Source organism: Rhinatrema bivittatum, chromosome 5, assembly GCF_901001135.1.
Source record: "Rhinatrema bivittatum chromosome 5, aRhiBiv1.1, whole genome shotgun sequence".
NCBI classification, from domain to species: Eukaryota; Metazoa; Chordata; class Amphibia; order Gymnophiona; family Rhinatrematidae; genus Rhinatrema; species Rhinatrema bivittatum.
This window is the reverse complement of record NC_042619.1, coordinates 89,517,379-89,544,166: the sequence shown is the minus strand read 5'-3', so window position 1 is coordinate 89,544,166 and position 26,788 is coordinate 89,517,379. Positions and strand designations below refer to the sequence as shown.

The 26,788-nt window shown below is 44.1% G+C and overlaps 1 protein-coding gene across 1 annotated transcript in view; it reads left to right on the top strand.

The window, feature by feature from the left end:
• The window catches only part of ATP8A2 (ATPase phospholipid transporting 8A2), a 1,219,142-nt gene that overhangs the window by 868,830 nt on the left and 323,524 nt on the right, over positions 1–26,788 (top strand). Inside the window, exons 28-29 of the mRNA XM_029602569.1 lie at positions 9,279–9,353; positions 10,913–11,035. Of these exons, the coding sequence (XP_029458429.1) occupies positions 9,279–9,353; positions 10,913–11,035 (198 nt within the window). The remainder of the gene's footprint in view (positions 1–9,278; positions 9,354–10,912; positions 11,036–26,788) is intronic.

Sequence of the window (26,788 nt, the reverse complement as noted above, 5' to 3'; positions counted from 1 at the left end):
GGCATGCCCAGCATGGCACTAACCCTGCAGCCAGCAGAGGTCCCCCTTCGGTCTTCTTTTTTCTGCGCAGCAGTAGCCCCGCGGTTAAGGAGCTCTGCAGAGATTCCTGACAGGAATTTTCCTCACGGAATTACTAAAAGTTAATTTGCCCCACAGGAGTCCCTCCTTTAACTTTTCCAAGCCGCGGTACTCTGGTAAGTTTTTAATCGTTTTTCCATCGATTACCGTCGAGTTTGGCCCTTGCGGCCTACTGGCCGTCGACCATACCGTGGCTCAATTTTTTTCCATGGCCATGGCATCAGGGTTCCGTCGGTGCAAGGACTGTAATCGCACCATGTCCATCCCAGACCCCCATAAAATCTGTGTAATGTGTCTTGGATGAGAGTACGATGTCTTGACCTGCACCAAATGTGCCCTAATGACACCAAAAGGTTGCAAGGCCAAAATGGAGAAGATGGAACTTCTCTTCCGTGCTCAAACCATGACTCCGTCCATTACATCGATGTCGTCAGAACTGGCTTCGTCAACTTCGCGCCAGCATCGACCACCGGCCGGTGACCATCCGGCATCAATGACATCTCGGCCTTCGACACCCTCTACTCCCCGTCAGAACCGAGGGGATCGTAGAGACAAACATCGCCATCGACATCGAAACTCTCGGACCATCGAGGGAGCAAAATCATCGACATCGCCATCGTCCAAGCCGCCCTCGAAGAAACCCCGTCCAGAAAAGGCACCGACCTTTTCAGCAGCTGGGTAACCAAGGCAACCCTCACCCGACAGGGTATCGGGAGCCGCAACTCCACCTTTAATGGTGGTCCCTTCAGCTATGCCTGTTATTAAAGCTCTGTGTTAGAGCTGGGAGTTAGCAATCTGTTATTAGTCTGCTGTCTGATGGGAGGAGCAAACAGATAGTAGTTAGCAATCTGTTCAGAAATGGCTAGGGGTTAGCAGTCTCTGTTATAGTTGTGGGTGGGTCCCTGGGCCGGTGGCAGATGACCACGCCCCTGGGAGGATATCCTGAGAGGGACCACTGGCTAGGCTTGAGTATGGAGACAGACACACATTAGTTCTTTTATTAAACAGGTTTTTGAAACCACCAGAGGTGGCAGTAGTGAGCTGATATGCCCGGGAGGGCTGTAGTCCCTTAGGTACTGGAACAGCGATCCAGGATGTCTGAGTTGTTGAGAAACTGTAGAAAAGTGAGTAGGCAGAGTAGGCAGAGCTCATGAACAGAATTAGATGACAAAACACTCACATAAGGTCTCAAGGAAGCTCAGGAGCTGGAAAGGTTTAAGCCCTCGAGGAGTAAGTACCTAGTTCCAGGGAAAGATCTGAGAGAGCGGTTGTAACTCACAATTGTTTGTAGCAGGGATAGCTTCCAAGCAGTAGAGAATCTTCAAAGTACAGGAATGTGGGCCCTCGAGGAGCGAGTACCGGTTCCTATCTGTAATCTGAAAGTAAAGAAAAAGAGCGAGGCCCCCGAGGAGCGGGTACCTCTGGTAAGTCCGAGGAGGCAGAGTAGCTTGGATAGCCGAAGCGAGTCCTTGCTAACTCAGATTGTTAGCAAAATAGAGACCTTTAAATATTGGAAGCGGATGACGTCATCTCAGGGGGACACCCCTGAGGTTAGTGCCCTTGCTGGTACTTCAATCAGAGTGCGCGCCCTACATCTTCAGGCGACATGGCGGATCTGCAATGTCGAGCTGGTCCAGGGACGCCGGAGGGAGATGGCATAGAGACACCGCGGCCGCCAGCCGTCCATCAGACCCGGAGGGAGTCGCCACAGAGGTAAAGAGGGCGGAGTGAGGACGCCGAGCAGCAATGGTCACAACAATGCCTCTGCCTCCTTCTTCTTTTCTGGAGCTGGGACTGCTTGCTCCAGGTCTCTGAGAAGAACTGGACCGGATTGTTCAGGACGGCATCGACAAGGCGATGCAACGACTCCAGGATCCTCTGTCACCGACACCGGTACCGATTGTGGAACCGACCACCGACCCGATCCCGGCAGCGTTGGCACCGCTGCTCTCCAGGATGGAAGCGCTCATTGCCGCTTTTACACCGATGGACCCCGGGTCACCGATGGCTCCGGTGCGCTCCCCGTTTACTCTGTCATCGGGAGGAGAAACACCGTTCCGCATCCTTCCATCGGGAGTTCTGCCGATGCCTCAGCCATCAATGCCGGTATGCCCATCAGCAACACCAAGCCATCCATCGATGCCCTCAATGCCCGCGCCGGTGCCTTCGATGCCTTCATTGGTGCCTCCAAGTATTCCTTCGAGCCTAGACCAGGACCTTCGGGTATCCCACCAACCCATCCCCTTCTACTTCCTAGAGGGGTAGGTGCTGATCCCTATGACACCTAGACTGATGATTCATAAGAACATAAGAAAATGCCATACTGGGTCAGACCAAGGGTCCATTAAGCCCAGCATCCTGTTTCCAACAGTGGCCAATCCAGGCCATAAGAACCTGGCAAGTACCCAAAAACTAAGTCTATTCCATGTTACCATTGCTAATGGCAGTGGCTATTCTCTAAGTGAACTTAATAGCAGGTAATGGACTTCTCCTCCAAGAACTTATTCAATCCTTTTTTAAACACCGCTATACTAACTGCACTAACCACATCCTCTGGCAACAAATTCCAGAGTTTAATTGTGCGTTGAGTAAAAAAGAACTTTCTCCGATTAGTTTTAAATGTGCCCCATGCTAACTTCATGGAGTGCCCCCTAGTCTTTCTATTATCCGAAAGAGTAAATAACCGATTCACATCTACCCGTTCTAGACCTCTCATAATTTTAAACATCTCTAGCATATCCCCCCTCAGCCATCTCTTCTCCAAGCTGAAAAGTCCTAACCTCTTTAGTCTTTCCTCATAGGGGAGCTGTTCCATTCCCCTTATCATTTTGGTAGCCCTTCGCTGTACCTTCTCCATCGCAATTATATCTTTTTTGAGATGCGGCGACCAGAATTGTACACAGTATTCAAGGTGCGGTCTCACCATGGAGCGATACAGAGGCATTATGACATTTTCCGTTTTATTCACCATTCCCTTTCGAATAATTCCCAACATTCTGTTTGCTTTTTTAACTGCCGCAGCACACTGAACCGACAATTTCAATATGTTATCCACTATGACGCCTAGATCTCTTTCTTGGTTTGTAGCACCTAATATGGAACCCAACATTGTGTAATTATAGCATGGGTTATTTTTCCCTATATGCATCACCTTGCACTTATCAACATTAAATTTCATCTGCCATTTGGATGCCCAATTTTCCAGTTTCACATGGTCTTCCTGCAATTTGTCACAATCTGCTTGTGATTTAACTACTCTGAACAATTTTGTTTCATCTGCAAATTTGATTATCTCACTCGTCGTATTTCTTTCCAGATCATTTATAAATATATTGAAAAGTAAGGGTCCCAATACAGATCCCTGAGGCACTCCACTGTCCACTCCCTTCCACTGAGAAAATTGTCCATTTAATCCTACTCTGTTTCCTGTCTTTTAGCCAGTTTGCAATCCACGAAAGGACATCGCCACCTATCCCATGACTTTTTACTTTTCCTAAAAGCCTCTCATGAGGAGCTTTGTCAAACGCCTTCTGAAAATCCAAGTATACTACATCTACCGGTTCATCTTTATCCACATGTTTATTAACTCCTTCAAAAAAGTGAAGCAGATTTGTGAGGCAAGATTTGCCTTGGGTAAAGCCATGCTGACTTTGTTCCATTAAACCATGTCTTTCTATATGTTCTGTGATTTTGATGTTTAGAACACTTTCCACTATTTTTCCTGGCACTGACGTCAGGCTAACCAATCTGTAGTTTCCCGGATTGCCACTGGAGCCCTTTTTAAATATTGGGGTTACATTTGCTATCCTCCAATCTTCCGGTACAATGGATGATTTTAATGATAGGTTACAAATTTTTACTAATAGGTCTGAAATTTCATTTTTTAGTTCCTTCAGAACTCTGGGGTGTATACCATCCGGTCCAGGTGATTTACTACTCTTCAGTTTGTCAATCAGACCTACCACATCTTCTAGGTTCACCGTGATTTGATTCAGTCCATCTGAATCATTACCCATGAAAACCTTCTCCATTACGGGTACCTCCCCAACATCCTCTTCAGTAAACACCGAAGCAAAGAAATCATTTAATCTTTCCGCGATGGGCTTATATTCTCTAAGTGCCCCTTTAACCCTTCGATCATCTAACGGTCCAACTGACTCCCTCACAGGCTTTCTGCTTCGGATATAATTTTAAAAAGTTTTTACTGTGAGTTTTTGCCTCTACAGCCAACTTCTTTTCAAGTTCTCTCTTAGCCTGTCTTATCAATGTCTTACATTTAACTTGCCAACGTTTATGCTTTATTCTATTTTCTTCTGTTGGTTCCTTCTTCCAATTTTTGAATGAAGATCTTTTGGCTAAAATAGCTTTTTTCACCTCCCCTTTTAACCATGCCGATAATCGTTTTCCCTTCTTTCCACCTTTCTTAATGTGTGGAATACATCTAGACTGTGCTTCTAGAATGGTATTTTTTAACAATGACCATGCCTCTTGGACATTTTTTACTTTTGTAGCTGCTCCTTTCAGTTTTTTTCTAACAATTTTTCTCATTTTATCAAAGTTTCCCTTTTGAAAGTTTAGCACAAGAGCCGTGGATTTGCATACTGTTCCTCTTACATTCATTAATTCAAATTTGATCATAATATGATCACTATTGCCAAGCGGCCCCACTACTGTTACCTCTCTCACCAAATCCTGTGCTCCACTGAGAATTAGATCTAAAATTGCTCCTTCTCTCGTCGGTTCCTGAACCAATTGCTCCATAAAGCTATCATTTATTCCATCCAGGAACGTTATCTCTCTAGCGTGACCCGATTATATATTTTCTCAGTCAATATTGGGGTAATTGAAGTCTCCCATTATTACCGCACTACCAATTTGGTTAGCTTCCCTAATTTCTCTTAGCATTTCACTGTCCATGTCACCATCTTGACCAGGTGGACGATAGTATACCCCTATCACTATAGTCTTCCCCGACACACAAGGGATTTCTACCTATGATGATTCAATTTTGCATTTAGTCTCATGAAGGATGTTTATCCTGTTGGACTCTATGCCATCCCGGACATAAAGCGCCACACCGCCTCCCGGGTGCTCCTCTCTGTCATTGCGATATCATTTGTACCCCAGTATAGCACTGTCTCATTGGTTGTCCTCCTTCCACCATGTCTCTGAGATGCCAATTAAGTCTATGCCATCATTCACTGCTATACATTCTAATTCTCCCATCTTACTTCTTAGACTTCTGGCATTTGCATACAAACATTTCAAAGTTTGTTTTTTGTTTGTATTTTCATTCTGCTTTTTAATTGATAGGGATAACTTAGAAATTTTTAACTCAGGTGAGTTTTTAGTTACAGGCACTTGGACTACTTTTCTTATTATTGGAACCTCACTGTCGGGATGCCCTAATTCTAATGCATCATTAGTATCCTTTAAAGATACCTCTCTCCAAACCATGCGCTGCTGAGCGACTGTCGGCTTTCCCCTTTGTTCTAGTTTAAAAGCTGCTCTATCTCCTTTTTAAAGGTTAGCGCCTGCAGTCTGGTTCCACCCTGGTTAAGGTGGAGCCCATTCCTTCGGAAGAGACTCCCCCTTCCCCAAAAGGTTCCCCAGTTCCTAACAAAACTGAATCCCTCTTCCTTGCACCATTGTCTCATCCACGCATTGAGACTCCGGAGCTCTGCCTGCCTCTGGTGACCTGCGCGTGGAACAGGGAGCATTTCAAAGAATGCTACCCTGGAGGTTCTGGATTTAATCTTTCTACCTAAGAGCCTAAATTTGGCTTCCAGAACTTCCCTCCCACGTTTTCCTATGTTGTTGGTGCCCACATGTACCATGACAGCCGGCCCCTCCCCAGCACTGTCTAAAATCCTATCTAGGTGATGCGTGAGGTCCGCCACCTTCGCACCAGGTAGGCATGTTACCAGGCGATCCTCACGCCCACCAGCCACCCAGCTATCTACATTCCTAATAATCGAATCACCAACTATGACGGCCGACCTAACCCTTCCCTCCTGGACAGTAGGCCTTGGGGAGATATCCTCAGTGCGAAAGGAAAATGCATCACCTGGGAGCAGGTCCTTGCTACAGGATCCTTTCCTGCTGCACCCAGTTGATGCCCTCCAATCATGAGACCACCTTCCTCCAAGGCAGCACCAGGGCTGCCAGTCTGAAGTTGGGACTTGGCTACTATGTCCCTGAAGGTCTCATCTATATACCTCTCTGTCTGCCTCAGCTCCTCCAGGTCTGTCACTCTAGCCTCCAGAGATCTGACTCGTTCTCTGAGAGCCAGGAGCTCTTTGCATCACATGCACATGTACAACTTCTCACTGGCAGGTAAAAAATCATATATGTGACATACATGTGACACTCAATGCAATTGTTTGTCTCTTTCCATCCTAACAAGTTAGGGAAGACTGTGGGTAAGCAGACTCTCTCCTCCTGGATGGCAGACTGCATATCCTTTTGCTATCAGCAAGCGGACATTCCATTTCAAGACCATGTTAAAGCACACTCTGTGAGGGCCATGGCATCTTCAGTAGACATCTATGATCGATGCCACTTTCTGACATTTGCAGGCTGCCACCTGGAGTTCTCTCCATACCTTTGCAGCCCACTATTGCTTGGACAAAGCCGGAAGACAAGATTCCATCTTCGGCCAGTCTGTCCTTCATAACCTGTTTACAACGTGACGTACCAACATCCTTCCCCCTGCCCGTTAGGGTTCAGGATGCCCTCTACCAAGCTCCTCCCCAATATTTGTGCCTATTGCACATCTTGGGTACATTTGGTGCATTTCTCGGACATCCTCAGCTCGGTACTCACCCATATGTGAGGACTACCATCCTGCTTGTCTTGTGAGAAAGCAAATGTTGCTTACCTGTAACAGGTATTCTCACAGAACAGCAGGATGTTAGTCCTCACGAAACCAGCCCGCCGCCCCGCGGTGTTGGGTTCGTAACGTTTTCTTATTTTATTTTTCGGCACTGCCTGTAGCTTTTAAACAAGACTGAAGGGGGACCCACCCCTGCTGGCTGCAGGGTTAGTGCCATGCTGGGCATGCCCAATAGGGGCCAGTCAAAGTTCTGGAAACTTTGACAAAAGTGTTCCGTGATTGGGCTCCATCCTGTGATGTCACCCATATGTGAGGACTAACATCCTGCTGTCCTGTGAGAACACCTGTTACAGGTAAGCAACATTTGCTACTTGCATTCAGGCAAAACCCAACAAGGTAGCACAGTCTGGGTAAACAAATAAGCATGGTGATAGCTTGCTTATTGCGGCGGTTACTACCCTAAACCAATTAAGCCTGATACGTCACTTTGAATGAATATGCAGTGTTGCTGTCTGCTTCAACAGCAGGGGGAAATGTGGAAAAGAGGATTTACATTCAGACAACATTCAACAAGGTATTGATCTGTACAGTCTGGGTAAACAAGCATCGGGGTAACTTGCTTGATGCAGCAATTACTACCCTTAACCATTAAGCCTTATGATTCACCTTTGATGAAAGTTTGATACACCTTTGATACAAGTTTATTGTAAAGTTTATTGTTTATTGTAAATGTTTATTGTAAAGCACTGTTGCACATGTTCGTTCTAGTTGGCACAGCTGCAATGCTTCTGTTAATTGTGAACCGATGTGAGCTTACTAAACAAATGTCGGTATATAAAAACTGCAAATAAATAAAATGCAACTCCAACATTACTCTCTGCATCAACGCCAGGGAGTGGCAGGAAATTCGAATCAAACAGTTACCAACAAGGGCCCTAAACTTGGTGGTCAGTGAAACAGATAAGTATGGGAAAATGGGTGTGGGAGCTTACTGGGCAGACTGGATGGTCCGTTTGGTCTTTTTCTGCCGTCATTTCTATGTTTCTATGTTTGTGAAGCAGGACCATCATTGCTCTTCTCAAATCCTGCAGCACCATTCCCTTTTCCAGAGATCTATTGAACAAGTCCTTCAGCGGACCGACCAGCATATCTCTGAGCACCCTCAGTATCCTGGGGTTTACCTCATCCGGGCCCATGGCCTTGTCCACTTTCAGTTTGCCTAACTCTTCCCATACATTCCCATAACTAGCAAGATAATTCCGCAGCACAAGGCAGAGTGAGAACAATCTCCTTGGGTCCACTTATGCATGCAATTACAGTACTGTGGATAGGCTTCCTATGTATTCATGTAGTTTCCAAATATGACTCTGGTATGCCTCTTTTCTGAGCAGCTAAAAGTGCATGCATTTTGAAAGTGCACATGTATTTCCAGGAGCCTAAAAATCCTGTTACCCAGATGTGGCTGCCGTAAGCAGGATAACTATTTTTACCTGTGTAAAAGTCATTTAAGTCTTCAAAAAATTAATCTTTGAAAATGTACCTCCTTGCCGTCATGAGCTTAGTTGTGACATCATTTTTGGGTTGTATTTATAGATTATTACACTGTTTGCTATTAAGGTAATTAATAGGCAGTAGTAGCTTATGATTTATCTAATGTTTGGGTACTTGCCAGGTACTTGTGACTTGGATTGGCCATTGTTGGAAACAGGATGCTGAGCTTGATAGACCCTTGGTCTGACCCAGTATGGCATATCTTATGTTCTTATGCTTATGTTAAATACTGTAGATTTCTAAGCATCTCAATCCCAATTACTCTGAATTTTTGGGAAACATATACGTCTATTTATTTATTTATTTTAGAATTTACATAGTGCTGTACATCGGATGGCTATGTAATTATCCTAATGCTACAGAAAGTAACATTTTGTTTAATTACTTTTATCAAATCTGTCATTGCACAGTAGGTTGTAAAAAACATGTTAATTGAGCATTCTTCCCTTGAAAGATTTCAGCCTTACCCAAACAATGATGAGATCATACCCTTTTGCCTCCAATGACTAATTTAGTAATCAAACAGGTTTAAAATATTTTTCTGCCACATATATGTTTTTGTAGAACAGTGCCAGTACTGTAAGTTACCCCAGCAACACCGACCATTCTACTAAAATAAGCAACATCCTGACTCTATTTAAAATGAAAGGCTTATAATGGGAACAACTGCTTCACAGCAGTGCTGAAAATTATTTTTAAAGCATATGAAACAGCTGTGTCCAGCTGGTAGCCCACATTCCTTGTTCTTTCTCTTTGATATTTGGAAACATTTAGTGAAATATTGAGTGAAACCTTGTGATACTTTCTATTTCAGCTTTGGTTCGCCTTTGTTAATGGATTTTCTGGGCAAATCTTATTTGAGCGATGGTGCATCGGTTTGTACAATGTGGTAAGTGTCCAGTGTCACTGTCTGCTACCTTATAGAACAAAAGGCACATTCCCTTCTTGTTCATATTTGTAGTCTACCTCAGCTAGTTATCAACATAGCTATCAACATGCTCTAAGCTTTAATTCACACTTTTATTTTTAAAAGGTTTTTTTTTAAAAAGAGACCCAAGATATGTGTTTACTATGGTGTCAGTTGATGGGAAGACTAGATAGGCTGTGTGGTCTCTCTGCCATCATGTTTCTAGAAGAACTAAATTAACAATAAACCATATGACGTTATTATGAAATTGCTGTTAGAAGGCCTTAGAATCTTTTTTTATAACATTTACCTATCAAAATGCCTTTAACAAGTACATTACCAGCCAAAATACCATGCACATGTTTGTCAACATAGCACACTCAAAAAGAATCAACAGTCTTCAAAAACAAAAATCTATCTTGTTTTTTTAGCAATGATTGTATCGCATGTACACACCATACAAATAGCTAAGGGTGTGCAGGCAGAACAATTTTCTTTCATTTCATTTTTTTCCATTACTTTGTTTTATTTTGAGTCCTGCTATTTTATTGTAATGCACACTACTTAAAATAACACGCACTAACACAAAATATTACAAAAAACCCCAAAAATGCACATCCCTACAAACAGTCAGTATGTATACTGTATTATATAAATCAACACATCTGTAAATAATCAAATTAATGTATTAACAATTCTTAGTCATCTAAATGTGTTCTGTTGGGTTTCCAAATTAGCAATAGAGCATTTTACATACTGGGGGAGAAGGAATATACTAAGAATACTTATATCTAAAGTTTTATATGTAATGTGGTCTCTGCAACTTTGATAAAATGATTTTACAATTTATTTAGAAAAGTAGGAAGCCTAGACTAGATCTGATGAGAAATGGAGGGTTATCAATACTTGCAATAGCCTGATTAACTATTGACTATTTAATCTTTAGACATTTGATTAAGAACCTGTTATTTTTGCAGCCTTTTAATTCTATTTGCTTTATACTTAGTTATTGCAGCTTTTATCATTTGTTGATTTTTGAAGGTCTTATCTGAATGGTTATTAGTTCTAGATTTTAATTCTTTTTAATTAATCTTATATTTTACTATGCTATCTGTTTTATGAAAAAATGTTTGATTTTATTTGGTTGTTCTTTGCCCTGTGCACTATTGTGGAGAAATTTGTTATAAATTGAAAACAATAAACAATATGCATTACTGAATAACATCAGAGGACATATAACAGTGTATAAAAGTTTACGAGAAACAGATAGAAGGGCTATTCATGAGAGATAAATTTACTATAAAAGTCAAGGGAAAATACCTCTTACAGTTTGAATAAATCTGTCATTAGATCTAATCAAGGCATTTTCTACAGAGGATTGTAAAAGAAAACCAACAACTATTCTTAATGTTAATAGATAAAAAGATGTATGAAGAGCAAAGCCAACAAAATATATATAGGACAGTAGGAAAGAAAACTGAATATGATGGCCAAATAACTTTATTCAGTATAAAACTGTGTAACTGTAACTATCGTTACAGATTTTCACTGCCTTGCCACCCTTTACTTTGGGAATCTTTGAACGAACATGTACCCAAGATAGTATGCTTAAATTTCCAGAGCTCTATAAAATCACTCAAAATGCTGTTGGATTCAACACAAAGGTAAGCAGAAATGCCATTTCAATGGAGGAGAATTGCATCTTCATATTCTGTTTGTAAGGTTCATTGTTATGATTAAACATTAGCAAAAATAGAAAATATTCAGTGTTACTTTTAGTGATCATTTCTTCTCAATGCAATTATGTGGCTGACATTTAGGTTTGAGCACAATATACATATTAAAACTGTAGCGGAGTTAAGAAATTGGGGGGGGGGGGGCAATATTTAGTGGCACTGCATCCAGATATGATAATCAGATAACACTTATCGGGCTAACTTACTTCAGATATTCAGCAATACGGATGTGCCACTGAATACAGCCAACTGTCAGCAAATTAGCCAGATAAGTGTATCTAGTAGGGATGTGCAGAAGGACCGCATACGTTACATTCTGTATTCGTATTCGTTGGGGGGCAGATACGTTGCATTCGGCAAGGGGGGGGCCCCGATCCGTTCATGCGTTCCATTCTTATTCGTTTCCTGGCTAAAATTTAATTAACTACAACCCCCCACCCTCCTGACCCCCTCAAGATTTGCCAAAACTCCCTGGTGGTCCAGCGGGGGTCCGGGAACCATCTACTGCACTAACGCCGTCGGCTGCCGTTATTCAAAATGGCGCCGATAGCTTTTGACCTTACTATGTGACAGGGGCTACCAGTGCCATTGGTCGGCCCCTGTCACATGGTAGAAGCAATGGACGGCCGGTGCCATCTTGTGCTCCTACCATGTGACAGGGGCCAACCAATGGCACTGGTAGCCTCTGTGACATAGTAAGGGCAAAGGCTATCAGCACCATTTTGAATACTGGCAGCCGATGACCCGCGTGAAGGAGATGGCTCCAGGACCCCCGCTGGACCACCAGGGAGTTTTGGCAAGTCTTGGGGGGGTCAGGAGGGTGGGGGCTTTGTTTAAATTCACTCCTTTAGATGGCCGAATAATTCGGTGAAGATTCATTATATTTGTGGGAATCGCGATACGTTTTGCTTCCCCACGAATACAACAAATATGGCCCTATACATTGTGGATTGCCAATACGTTGCAAACAAATGCACACCCCTAGTATCTAGCAAACTATAGGATGGCTTTCGTGCAGTCCTAAAGTTATCCAGCTAACTTAGGACCTCATTCATGCATGTGGTAAATGGCCTAACGTGGGTTAATGCAAGATATTTTAAATATCTCACATTCAATAACACTGGCACTACACATATTAAAATGAGCTCATTAGCATGCAAATGCATGCTAATGGGCTCATTATTACCCTAAACTTTGCCAGGTTTTATATGTGAAGGTGTAAGGTAGAGGAGTGGAGGTGGGGCTTATGTCATTCCGAAAAAGTTTGTTTTTTATTTCACTAATATGGGCTGCATGCAAGGGCAGCAGAGGGAAGGTGAGCTAGGACAGGAGTTATCCCAGGACAAGAAGGATGCTAGTCCTCACATATGGGTGACGTCACTGACGGAGCCCTAGTGCGGGAAAACTTTCTGTCAAAGTTTCTAGAAACTTTTGACTGGCACTCTGAGCCCACTGAGCATGCCCAGCATGCCATGATATTCTCTGCCACAGGGGTCTCTCTTCAGTCTTAGTTTTTCTGCGCTGCTGTAGGCATCGCGGAGCAGGAGCCGTTGCGAGTCTCTCACAACAATTTCTGACTGAAAAGTCATATTTCTCAAAACATATTTTCTCCCATCGGGATCTCTCGGGGTTCTCTACCGGCTGGTGAGTACCTCTGTCTCATATTTTACTCTTAGAGTAAAATTATTTTTTCTCAAGAATTCTCTTTTTTTTTTCTCATCGACGGATGTCGATTGAAAATGTCTACGGGCTTCAAAAAATGCCCTATATGTAACCACACAATGTCCATCACCGACCCCACACCTCGAGTGTGTGATGTGCCTCGGTGAAAAACACGACATTAACACCTGTCCAAAATGCACGGAGATGACAGTAAAAGGAAGAAAAGCTCATCAAGAGAAAATGGAACATTTGTTCCACCTTCAACTCCTTCCATCTCCCTCAACGTCGTCGAAATCATCTCCGGCCGGAGCTACTAAACGGGTCTTACTCAAAAAACATCGCCCGGGAGAATCGGGGGACCATCCTTCCCTGGCGTCATCGACGGCATCGCTGAAGTCCATCGAACGAACACAAGACAAAGCATCATCATCGACACCGACATCCATCGACGTCGGAGTCTTCTCTTCCCCCGGAAGAATCAATGGCAAAACGGCCACGGAGCCAAGATACCTCGGTTCCTACCACGCCTGGGCCTGTTTCTCAGGAAACATCGACACCAGAACCTCCACAGGGCCCTGTGCAGGATCTGCCATCACATCCTCCGCCACCACGTACAACTGCTCTGACTCCATCAATTGTATCGCCGGAATTGTCTGTCCTTATCAGACAAGCGGTCATCCAGGCTCTTCAGGAACAACAAGCAACTCTGGCGCTCCCGCTGATGCTGGTGACCGCAGCACTGATGCCGGTAAACTTACTGATGCCGAGGGAAACACCGATGCCGGTGTCGATGCCAATGCCAGGCTCAAATTCGATGCCCGCACCGAGGTTGATTACGGCGTCGACATCAATCTACGCACAGATACCGACGGGTTCATCGAGGCCAATCTCGATGCCAACACCGTTAACCTCTTCAACACCATTGCTAGCACTTCCATCGACACTTGCATTGATACCGACTACCATGCCATCGATGCAGCCGCTATCAGAAGCTCCAGAACAACATGATTTGGCATTTTTTCAACGTCTCTTGAAAAGATACCAAGATGTCATTGATACACTTCCACCAAAAACATTAGAGGACACTTCTCCAGTAATTCCATCGGATGATCCACAACCAGGACCTTCGGGCCTTCATCTTCCACCCAGATCTTCCCCGCTTTCTCCATACAGGGATGATCCGGATGACACCTGGGATGATGATCATACTGATATATCCTCTGAGGACTTCATGTCGGAGCCTTCACCTCCAGAACAAAGAAAAAAGTCCCCACCAGAGGATTTGTCATTTTCCACCTTCATACAAGAGATGGCAGATACCATCCCCTTTAAATTGATTGCAGAAGAAGATACAAGGCAACAAACTTTGGAAGTACTTCAGTTTGTTGACCCACCAAAACAAGTTTTAGCTATCCCAATACATGAGGTTCTTCTGGATCTCCAGCATCGTATCTGGGAGCACCCATGTTCTGTCTCTGCTGTTAACAAACGAGTAGACACCACATACTTAGTGCAGGCTGCTCCGGGATATCAAAAATCACAGTTACCACACCAATGTGTGGTAGTGGAATCTGCACAGAAGAAATCCAAACATATTCGTCCACATTCTTCAACCCCCCCCCCCCCAGGAAAAGATAACAGATTTCTTGATTCCCTGGGTAGGAAGATGTATCAAGGGGCTATCCTGAATACCAAAATTTCCTCTTATCAACTTTACATGACACAGTATCAGAGGAATCTGTGGCAGCAGATGGAGGAATTCACCACATCTTTACCATCACAATTTCAGGAAGCAGCACAGGCCATAATTCATAAAGGCCTAGTGGCCGGAAAACATGAAGTCAGGGCGGCCTATGATAGTTTCGAGACAGCCTCCAGAACAGCAGCTGCTGGGATTAGCGCTCGACGATGGGCATGGCTTAAGGCCTCTGACCTTAGGCCTGAGGTCCAAGACAAACTTGTTGACTTGCCATGTGTTGGGGATAACCTTTTGGTTCAAAGGTCCAGGATGCTGTGCAGCAACTAAAAGAACATACAGAGACCTTACATCAGTTGTCACAGGTCCCACAAGAACCCTCTACACAGCCTCCTCGTCGTACTCCCAGGAGAGAAACCAGACATCCATACTACCGGCAAAGACGGTACTACCCCCAAGCATTCAGGGGCAGGTCCACTAGGCCACAACAACGTTCCCAAGCCAGACAACCGAGAACTACTCGCCTGCAACCTCCTCCACAGACAGGGCCAGCTGCGGGTTTTTGAAACACAAACAGAGAACAAAACCACCTCCTAAATCCTCGACCAGACATACCAGTAGGAGGCAGAATATCCTATTTTCACAATCATTGGCTAAGAATTACATCAGACCAATGGGTACTCTCCATAGTCTCTCGAGGTTACAAACTCAGTTTCCTCTCAATTCCACCAGAATCTCCACCAAGATTTTCTCTACAGGAAAAATCTCAGCTATTCCATCTACAAGTAGAATTATCCATCCTTCTGAGAGCCAGGGCTGTAGAGCTAGTGCCCCAGACTCAGCAGGGCAGAGGATTCTACTCCCGTTATTTCCTCATTCCAAAGAAAACCGGAGGCCTACGTCCCATCCTAGACCTCAGAAATCTCAACAAATTTCTGAAGAAAGAAAAGTTCAGGATGGTTTCTCTAGGCACCATGCTTCCACTTCTTCAAACAGGAGATTGGCTTTGTTCTCTGGATCTTCAAAATGCTTACACTCACATTCCAATATTCCCTCCTCATCAGAAATACCTCCGCTTCATGGTGGGGCATCAACATTTCTACTACAGAGTTCTGCCATTCGGACTAGCCTCTGCTCCCAGAGTATTCACAAAATGTCTTGCAGTAATAGCAGGACACTTGCACAAACAAAGTGTCCATGTCTTTCCATATCTAGACGACTGGCTCATCAGAAGTCACTCTCAACAGGGAGCTCTCACTTCTCTCAGTCGAACAATTTCTCTACTTCACTCCATGGGTTTTCTCATCAACTATCAAAAATCCCACCTTACTCCATCTCACCTACTTCAATTCATAGGTGCAGATTTGAACACTATCCTATCCAGAGCCTTTCTACCCGAAAATCGGGCAAAGACACTTTCAATCCTGGCAAAAAAAATTTACTCACAAAAACAAGCGACAGCTCATCAATTTCTAACCTTACTAGGCCATATGGCCTCCACAGTTCATGTCACTCCTATGGCACGGCTCGCCATGAGGGTTACCCAATGGACTCTAAGATCACAATGGATCCAAGCCATTCAACCACTACATTATCCAATTCAAGTAACCCACCAGCTATGTTTATCTCTACTTTGGTGGGCAAACATGGACAACTTGCGCAAGGGCCTACCCTTCCAGCAACCAGTCCCACAAATAACTCTAACTACAGATGCATCCACCTTGGGTTGGGGAGCTTACATAGACAATCTCCAAACCCAAGGGACTTGGACAAAACTCAAAGCAACATTTCAAATCAATTTTCTGGAACTTCGAGCTATACGTTATGCGCTGCATGCATTCAAGGACTGCCTTTCACACAAGACTGTTCTGATCCAAATGGACAACACAGTAGCCATGTGGTACATCAACAAACAGGGAGGTACGGGCTCGATTCTCCTTTGTCAAGAAGCTGCACAGATTTGGGCCTGGGCCCTAACACACTCAATGTTTTTCCGGGCCACTTATCTGGCAGGCATCCAAAATGTACTAGCGGATCGACTCAGTCATCAATTCCAACCACATGAATGGTCCCTGGATCCCTCAGTAGCAACCAGGATCTTTCAATGTTGGGGTCAACCGACAATAGACCTCTTTGCATCCCACCTGAATCACAAAGTGGACAACTTCTGTTCTTTACACAAACAGAAAAACCAGCCAACCAAGGGCGCCTTTGCTCGCCCTTGGACCTCAGGCCTACTATACGCGTATCCTCCGATACCACTCATAACCAAAACCTTAGTGAAGCTACAACAGGGCAAGGGGTCTATAATACTCATAGCCCCGTATTGGCCTCGACAAGTATGGATTCCCACACTTCTAGACCTCTCAGTCAGGGATCCAATTCGTCTGGGTGTAGCTCCCAATCTCATAACTCAGAATCAGGGTCGGTTGCGCCATCCCAACCTTCAATCCCTATCCCTGACAGCATGGATGTTGAAAACTTGATCTTACAACCACTCAATCTTTCCACCAATGTATCTCAAATGCTTCTAGCTTCACGTAAACCTTCAACACAAAAGAACTATTCTTCAAAATGGAAATGGTTTAGTTTGTGGTGCACGCAAAAGAGTATTGATCCTTTCTCCTGCTCCACAACTTCTCTACTAGAATACTTGTACCATCTTTCAGACTCTGGTCTCCAGACGTCATCTGTAAGGGTACATTTATGTGCAATCTCAGCTTACCATAACAAGATGGGAGATGCACCTATTTCCACGCAACCTCTCGTCAGTAGATTTATGAGAGGTTTAACTCACCTTAAACCACCAATTCGTCCATCCGTAACGGAATGGGACCTGAATTTGGTTTTAACAAGACTCATGCATTCTCCTTTTGAACCCATAGATTCCTGTGATCTTACATTTCTCACATGGAAAACTATCTTCCTCAGAGCCATTACATCAGCTAGAAGAGTTAGTGAGTTACAAGCACTTGTCACGTACTCACCCTATACAAAATTCCTACATGACAGAGTGGTTCTCCGTACACATCCAAAATTCCTTCCCAAGGTAGTTACGGAATTCCACTTGAACCAATCCATAGTTTTACCCACATTCTTTCCAAGGCCTCATTCTCACCAAGGAGAACAGGCTTTACATACCTTGGACTGTAAACGTGCGCTGGCATTTTACTTAAACCGCACTGCAGTCCACAGGAAATCCACTCAGCTCTTTGTATCTTATGATCCAAACAAACCGGGTAAAGCAGTGGGTAAACATACTCTAATCAACTGGTTAGCAGATTGCATACAGTTTTGCTACGAAAAAGCAGGCCTTCCTCTCCAAGGGCGAGTAAAGGCACATTCAGTAAGAGCAATGTCAACCTCAGTAGCACACTATCGTTCAGTGCCAATCCTTGACATATGTAAATCAGCAACATGGAGTTCTCTTCACACCTTTGCAGCTCATTACTGTTTGGACAAAGAAGGACGACAAGATTCAGCCTATGGACAATCTGTCTTAAAGAACTTGTTTCCAGTTTAATCCCAACTACTTCTACAACCAACCTGCTGTGATCTTCGGCTGACTCATTTTCACCAACAATACTTCACTGTTGCTTCAATACACAATGACTCAGCCTCTAGCTTGCTAATCACCCATATGTGAGGACTAGCATCCTGCTTGTCCTGGGATAAAGCAAAATTACTTACCTTGTAATAGGTGTTATCCCAGGATGTAGTCCTCACAAAACCCACCTGCCACCCCGCGGAGTTGGGTATCTTACCTTTTATTATTTTATTTTTGCTAAAGCTTATTGCTACATACAAGACTGAAGAGAGACCCCTGTGGCAGAGAATATCATGGCATGCTGGGCATGCTCAGCGGGCTCAGAGTGCCAGTCAAAATTTTCTAGAAACTTTGACAGAAAGTTTTCCCGCACTAGGGCTCCGTCAGTGACGTCACCCATATGTGAGGACTACATCCTGCTGTCCTGGGATAACACCTATTACAAGGTAAGCAATTTTGCTGTCTATTCAGACCCCTGTGGTTTTCACTGGGGTTGAGGGTGTTCTTGGGGCCAAGTGACCCCTTTAAGCCATGGTGGCCCCACAGTTCCGGGGCTGCAATCACATTGTGTGAGAGGCTTTCGCTGCTGCAGTATTTTTCCCTGCAGGAAAATATCATGAGCCTCTGTGTTTTCCCGGGGAAAAATACCATGGAATTCACAAAGCCACAAGATCATTTGTGACTCCCGAGGTATACTACAGCTTAGTGAATGACCTCCTTAGGCAGATAATGGCAAATATCAGCATTATCCGGCTAACATAAGGCCTGATTCATCAAGATAATTCCCATAGACACATTTAGCTAATGTGCAGATATTTCATTGAAATATTTCCTTTCTGTTATCTGTACAATATATCTTTTTTACTAAATCTAAGGTATTTTATCTCTAAAATAATTTTGTGTAGCCTGAAATTAAACTTTCCATTAATCAGAGGATTTCTAGAAATTTAAAAAATGGAACATTATGTGGTGCATACAAATTTTGTTATATATGATGCTACTTCAGTTAACAAATCATAGTGAATAAATAATTATTAACTGATCCTTAGTTTTCTAATTTAGATGTGTAATACATAAGGGCTCAATGCACCCATTTAGAGGTCGGAAATGGGGCTGTGACAAATAGGTATTCAGGAGGTCTGGGTGCATATTTAAACAATTTTCTGTGATCTAAGAAACTGGCCTTGGTAAGCTAAATAGTTGTGAATAGGCAATAAGTGAGGTCTTCTGGGACCAAATCCTCATTAGCTTATGCATAAAATTCATTATGCCTATATATATTTTGCACTATCTACTGATTTAAATGTCTAATTATATGTCTTAATTTTATATACTTATACCAGTTGTGATTACTATATGTATCCTAGCTTTTAATAAATCATACTGTATCCGTTTTATCTCTATTTATATGTGTTAATTGCACTGTTTGCTAGTGGGATATGTTAAGATCAGTTATGGGTGCTCTCTCCTATCTACCATTTAATCTTGTTGTATACTGCCCTGGGTGAATCTTTTTTTTAAAGATGGTTAATAAATCATAATTAATAAATATGCAAGATATTCAAACATGCAGAATCACTCTGATATTATTGGCCCCCTACAGAAAATGATGCAGAAAGCATATAGCATATTTAGCCTGTCTCAATCCCTTTTGAGATATGGTCTCCAGAACTGAACAATGTACTCCAGGTGTGGCCTCACCAAGGACCTGTACAGGGGCAACATCACCTTCTTTTTCTTACTGGTTATTCCTCTCTCTATACAGCCCAGCTTTAGCTATCGCCTTATTTTATTTATTTATTTAACACTTTTTTTATACCGGCATTCGTAGGACACATCATGTCGGTTTACAAGTAACTGATAAAGGAAAGGAAATTACAATGAACAGGGGAGGGGTTAACTGGAAGATATACAAAAGTACAGGAGTAGAGATTCAGCAAGAAGAGATACAACTATTTGCATTCATATTAGGATTAGAAGTGCAAATGAACTAATAAACAATGTTAAGGGGCGTGTGCACTTAAGAAATTAGTTTATGAAACTTATTTACAATATGACAGAGGCAAGTGCACGTATGTACAATTAAAAAGCTGGTGCGGGGGGGGTTGGAAGGGATGGAGGGATGGAGGGAAGAGGGGAAAAGGAGTGGAGGGGGTGGAGGGAAAAGGGTGCAATAGGGTGGGGTTCTTTCAGGGAGAGGTTGCTAGGGGGTGAGAGGGCGGGGTGGTGGGAGGCAGGGGGCACTAGGGGAGGGAGCAGGTGGGGTACAGGGATGGTGGGAGGGAGGGTACAGAGCTGAATTGGAACAGGGGTGGTTCAAGGAGAGCAGTGACTAGGATTGGGAGGAATTGGGGTAGGCCTGTTTAAAGAGCCATGTCTTGATTCCTTTTTTGAAATGGCTCAGGGACGGTTCTAAGCGGAGTTTGACGAGTAGGGAATTCCAGAGGGTAGGGCCCGCAATGGAGAAGGCTCTATCCCTAGTAGTGGTGAGGTGCCCAATTTTAAGTGATGGGGTTTGGAGAGTGCCAGCGAGGGAGTTTCTGGTGGGGCGATTAGCTTGACGGAATTTTGGCATATCTTTAAGCCAGGGTGAATTGCTATTGTATAATGTGTTATGGAGGATGGTAAGTGTTTTGTATTGGGAACGGAAGGTGATGGGGAGCCAATGGAGATCTTGGAGAACGGGAGTAATATGGTCAGTTTTTCTGGTGTTTGTTAAGATTCTTGCCATAGCATTTTGAAGGATTTGAAGGGGTTTGATGGTAGAGGCAGGGAGGCCTAAGAGAAGGGAGTTGCAATAGTCGAGTTTGGATAGTAAGGTGGTCTGCATAACAGTGAGGAAGTCATTGGCGTGGAGAAGGGGCTTCAGTTTTTTGAGGATTTGAAGTTTTGTAAAAGCCCCCTTTTAGAAGTGATTTAATGTGGGATTTGAAGCTGAGTTGATTGTCTAGGGTGATTCCTAAATCTCTGACATTGGGCGGTAGAGAGTGAGCTTGTGAAGCGTTATGAATCATTTGGTGTATTGAGTTGATTGGTTGATTTGCTAGGATGAGGATTTCAGTTTTAGAGGCGTTGAGTGCTAGGTGGAGATTGGAGAGGAGAGAATTGATGGAGGTCAGACATATTTCCCAGTATTGAAGGGTTTCGTTGATGGATTTTTGAATTGGAATAAGTAATTGTACGTCGTCTGCATATAAGAAGAATTTTAGTCCTAGTTTAGAGAGAAGGTGGCAGAGTGGGAGTAAGTATATATTGAAGAGGGTGGGGGATAAAGAGGAGCCTTGGGGTACGCCTTGTGTGAGGGGAATGTGAGCGGATTCATAATTATCAAGCTTGACTAAGTACTTACGGTGGTCAAGGTATGAGGAGAACCAGGATAGGGCTGTGTTTGAGATGCCTATCTCCGCTAAGCGTGATATTAGGATTTGATGGTTCACGGTATCAAAGGCGGCTGAGATATCGAGAAGGGCAAGTATATATGATTGGCCGTGGTCCATGCCTTTGAGGATGGTATCCGTTATTGCCTTATCACATCGCTTTGCTGCTTCCAAATCGCCATACACTATTACCTAAGGTCCCTCTCCTAGTCCATGCAAGTTAGTCTTTCACCACCCATCACCTACAGCTCTTTTGGATCACTGTACCTCAGATGCATGACTGTATTTCTTGCATTGAATCCCAGCAGCCAAATCTTTGACCACTCTTGAAGCTTTCTTAAATTACTTTTCATTCTCTCTACTCCTTCAGGCTTATCTACTCTGTTGCAGATCTTAATATCATCCGCAAACAAACTTTACCTTCTAACCCTTTTGCAATGCTGCTCATAAAGATATTGAACAGAACCAGATAACACTAGTTAGCATGAATCTACTCAAGTACTCATCTAAATTGTCTCGAGGTGGAACGATTCTCTTGCTGGCAACTCTGTATCTCTTACAATGTGAATAAAAGTATAGATGCACTTTTAATATCAATAAGGTGTAGTTCAGAAGCATATACATCTTAGATGTGCCCAGAAGAAATGAAAGCACAACATTCTTCCTGCTTAGATTATAAAGAATGGTGATGACTATGAGACATCAGAACCTGATATATCTCAGGGTATTTCCAATGAACAAAATCAAAACTCATTAGTTTATTAAGCTCTGAAGCACCACCGTTGAGCTTCTGCCTATTTTAAATGTGCAAGTGTTAGGTGCTTCTGCTCTTTGCCTAATTGAGAAAGTGCTACGGTGACAGAAAGGAGCAGGATTGTTGCCAGACCACACACATTTTTCCTTCCCCCCGTGCTCCTACCCACCTCCACCACCACACCCTTTTTCCAGCTAGTTTTTCGGGACAATATTAAGATATATACTAAGAAGGCTGGTGCAGTTTCTTTAAAATTAGAAAGAAAGAGTTCCAAATTCTCCGAGGCCAAGCAGGTTGGTAATTCTCACACTTAGATGACATCATTGGATGCAGCCTGGCATGGAAAACATATGTCAAAGTTTCTAGAACTTTGACTGAGCCTCATTGAACTTGCTCAGCATGCAATATACCATGCATCCATGTGGGGTCCCCTTCAGTCTCTTCTTTTCTGCTAAGCCTGTTGTTTTGCAGTCAGGTCAGAGCCTCAATTTTCTAACTTTTAGGCCTTCTGGCCTATTTTTGGGAAGATTTCATTTTCACAATAATTTTTCTTCACTGCCTCGCACGGTTGACGCGGGGTCTCCCTTGTTCTCCCTTTAGCATCCTAGATAGGATTTTTGTCAGTTATTGATAAATGTATTTTGCTTCGATACCACTGGGCAACAGTGCATTTGGTATCCACCAACTATCGACAACTGCCAGAAATGATTTCATTCTCGTGTCTCTTTTATTTCATGCTAATGTACGCCTCAGGATTTAAGTGATGCCCCTTGTCTATCATGGACCCCCATTATAGCTATGTCCTCTGCCTTTGTCAGAGGACATAGCTATAATGTCCTCTGACAAAGGCACTTGCTGCAACCCCAGATGCATGGCACAAAATGATCGATATCCTCCAGTTCATGGAACCTCCCAAGGAGATCATGGCAGTCCCAGTACACGAGATCCTTGTGGAGTTGCTGTTGATAATGTGGAAACACCCCCTCACAGTGTCTCCCGTGAACAAAAAAGAGGATGCAGTTTATCTCGTCTAGAAAGCCCCACTATTCGACAAGCATCAGCTGCCCCAGCAATCAGTGTCAGACGAATCCGCTCTCAAGAAGGCCAAGTGTTCTCGGACCCATTCCTCGGTACCCCCAGTGAGGGATCAGAGATTAATGAACGATCTTGGGATGAAGATGTTCCAGGGGGCTATGCTTATTGCCTGAATATCTGCCTACCAGCTCTAGATGAGCCAGTATGCACATCTGGAAGCAGGTGCAGTATGTTGCTGAGCAACTGCCTCAACAGCAGCAAGACACATTCCTATCACTGGTGCTTAAAGGCCTGGAGTGTGGGAAACACGAGGTTTGCTCAACTTATGATGCTTTCAAAACAGCATTGAGGATCTCTGCAGCAGAAATTGGCACCCACAGACTTGTATGGCTGCGGGCCTTGGATCTCAGACCTAAGGTGCAGTCGTGACTCATTGACTTGCTGTGCACTGGAGAAAATTTCTTCGAAGAAAAGGTTAGGGACACAGTAGCCCAAATCCAGGACCAATATGCTAACCTTCCGCAGCTCTCCAACAACATTCTGGACCCATTCCTCCTCATCTAGAAGGTCGGCAAGATCAGGGCTGAGGAAATACTATTCTCCACCCTCTCACTCCCATCAACAACATCAGAGCTCTTGCGACTGTCTCAGGAAGCAAAGAGCCTCAGAACCCCAGCTGGCACCTCAGTCGGCTCCAGGGATGAGTTTTGACTGGATCGTATGGAGCACAGGCCAGTCACCCTTATTCAGGGCGATGGAACTGCTGGTCAGAGGCAGGCTGCGGTTTTTCACGAACCAGTGGCCCAGTGTAACCTCAGATCAAACAAGTCTTCCAAGAGCAGTTAACACAATGATTTCAAACTACAGATTTTATACCAAGGTAATGTATATATTTTAATTTTATCTCTACTCTTACTATAATACCTCTCTCATTGTTTACATTTCATGATTATTTAGCTTACTATTTTTAGTTTACTATTTTTATTTATTTACATTACGAAACTATGTATCTACTTCCTTTTTTCCTTTGGAAATGTAAATATTTTTAAATTAATATTTGTTAACTACTGTAAACCGATTTGAAATGCTCGCATGATAAATCGGTATATAAAAAGTATTAAATAAATAAATAATAAATAAATAAGTGGTTCAGATGTGGTCATGAGAGCATAAGAACATAAGAAATTGCCATGCTGGGTCAGACCAATGGTCCATCAAGCCCAGCATCCTGGGCCCTGTCCCACAGTATGATGCTCAAGGCTCTGTACCTGGCCAGAACAGAGAATGTAATAGCGGACAGACTGAGTCATGCCTTCAGACCCCACGAATGGTCTCTGGACCAAGGGGGTCGCAAATCGGATCTTCTTCCTCTGGGGAAGCCCGGATGTGGATCTCTTTGCAGGACCTTGGAACAGGAAGATTCCTCAGTTCTGCTCCTTGTACAAAACATGTGGAAAATCAGCCTCAGATGCTCTCATTCGGCATTGGTGCAAGGGTTTTCTGTACGTGTATTCCCCAGCTCCACTGGCAGTGAAGATTCTCTTGAAGCTTTGTGAGGGCAAAGTGACTATGATCCTTATAGCTCCTTATTGGCCGAGACAAGTCTGGTTTCCACTCCTGTGGGAGTTGTCCATCCAGAAACTGATCAGTCTGAGGACTTCCCCAGATCTGCTCACACAGGATTGAGGCAGGTTGCACATCCCAACTGCCAGACCCTGTCTCTCAAAGCCTGGATGTTTAGAGGTTAATATTGCAACTGCTCGATTTCTCAGAAGATGTGTCCCGGATTCTGGTAGCTTCTAGAAAGACTTCCACTAGGAAGTCTTATGGATTGAAGTGGAGGAAGTTTTCTGTGTGGTGTGAGCAGAAGGTCCTAGATTCTTTCTCCTGCTCCATACAAAAACTGCTTGATTACCTTCTGCACCTTTCAGAAGCTGGCTTGAAGACCAAATCCGTTAGAGTTCATATGAGTGCAATTGGCACATATCACCATGGTGTAGATGATATGCCCAGCTCTGTACAGCATATAATTCTACATTTCATATAGAACCTGCTGCAGTTGAAGCCTCTCCTAATGCCTCCCACTGTGTCTTGGGACCTCAACATGATGTTAGCTCAGATGATGAAACCTCCCTTTGAACCACTGCACTCCTGTGACCTGAAGTACCTGACCTGGAAGGTCATAATTTTGGTGGTGGTCACTTCAGCACACAGGGTCAGCGAGCTCTAGGCCTTAATGAATTATCCACTTTATATTAAATTTTTCCATGAAAGAGTAGTCTTGTGTACGAATCCTAGGTTCATGCCTAAGGTGGTGTCGGACTTCTATCTTAACCAGTTTATCATCCTGCTAAACTTTATTTATTTATTTACTTAGACATTTTATATACCGTCGTTCCATGTATAGATCACAATGCTTTCCCAGTCCCCATTCGCACCAAGGTGAACAAGCCCTGCACAGTTTGGACTGCAGAAGAGCCTTAATCTTCTATCTGGAGTGGAAAGAAGCCCATAGATAGTCCACTCAACTTTGTTTCTTTTGATAGGAATAAGTTGGGCATCACAATTGCCAAACAAACACTTTCTAATTGGCTAGCAGACTGCATCTTGAGGGCCTTGTCAATAGGGATGTGAATCGTTTTAGGACGATTAAAATTATCGTCCGATAATTTTAATATCGTCTTAAACCGTTATGGAACACAATACAATACAGATTCTAACGATTTATCATTATAAATCGTTAGAATCGTGAGCCGGCACACTAAAACCCCCTAAAACCCACCCCCGACCCTTTAAATTAAATCCCCCACCCTCCCGAACCCCCCCCCCCAATAACTTAAATAACCTGCGGGTCCAGCAGCGGTCCGGAACGGCAGCGGTCCGGAACGGGCTCCTGCTCCTGAATCTTGTCGTCTTCAGCCGGCGCCATTTTCCAAAATGGCGCCGAAAAATGGCGGCGGCCATAGACGAAAAAGATTGGACGGCAGGAGGTCCTTCCGGACCCCCGCTGGACTTTTGGCAAGTCTCGTGGGGGTCAGGAGGCCCCCCACAAGCTGGCCAAAAGTTCCTGGAGGTCCAGCGGGGGTCAGGGAGCGATTTCCCGCCGCGAATCGTTTTCGTACGGAAAATGGCGCCGGCAGGAGATCGACTGCAGGAGGTCGTTCAGCGAGGGTTCCGGCGCCTCGCTGAACGACCTCCTGCAGTCGATCTCCTGCCGGCGCCATTTTCCGTACGAAAACGATTCGCGGCGGGAAATCGCTCCCTGACCCCCGCTGGACCTCCAGGAACTTTTGGCCAGCTTGTGGGGGGCCTCCTGACCCCCACGAGACTTGCCAAAAGTCCAGCGGGGGTCCGGAAGGACCTCCTGCCGTCCAATCTTTTTCGTCTATGGCCGCCGCCATTTTTCGGCGCCATTTTGGAAAATGGCGCCGGCTGAAGACGACAAGATTCAGGAGCAGGAGCCCGTTCCGGACCGCTGCCGTTCCGGACCGCCGCTGGACCCGCAGGTTATTTAAGTTATTTGGGGGGGGGGTTCGGGAGGGTGGGGGATTTAATTTAAAGGGTCGGGGGTGGGTTTTAGGGGGTTTTAATGTGCCGGTTTTTCGATTTT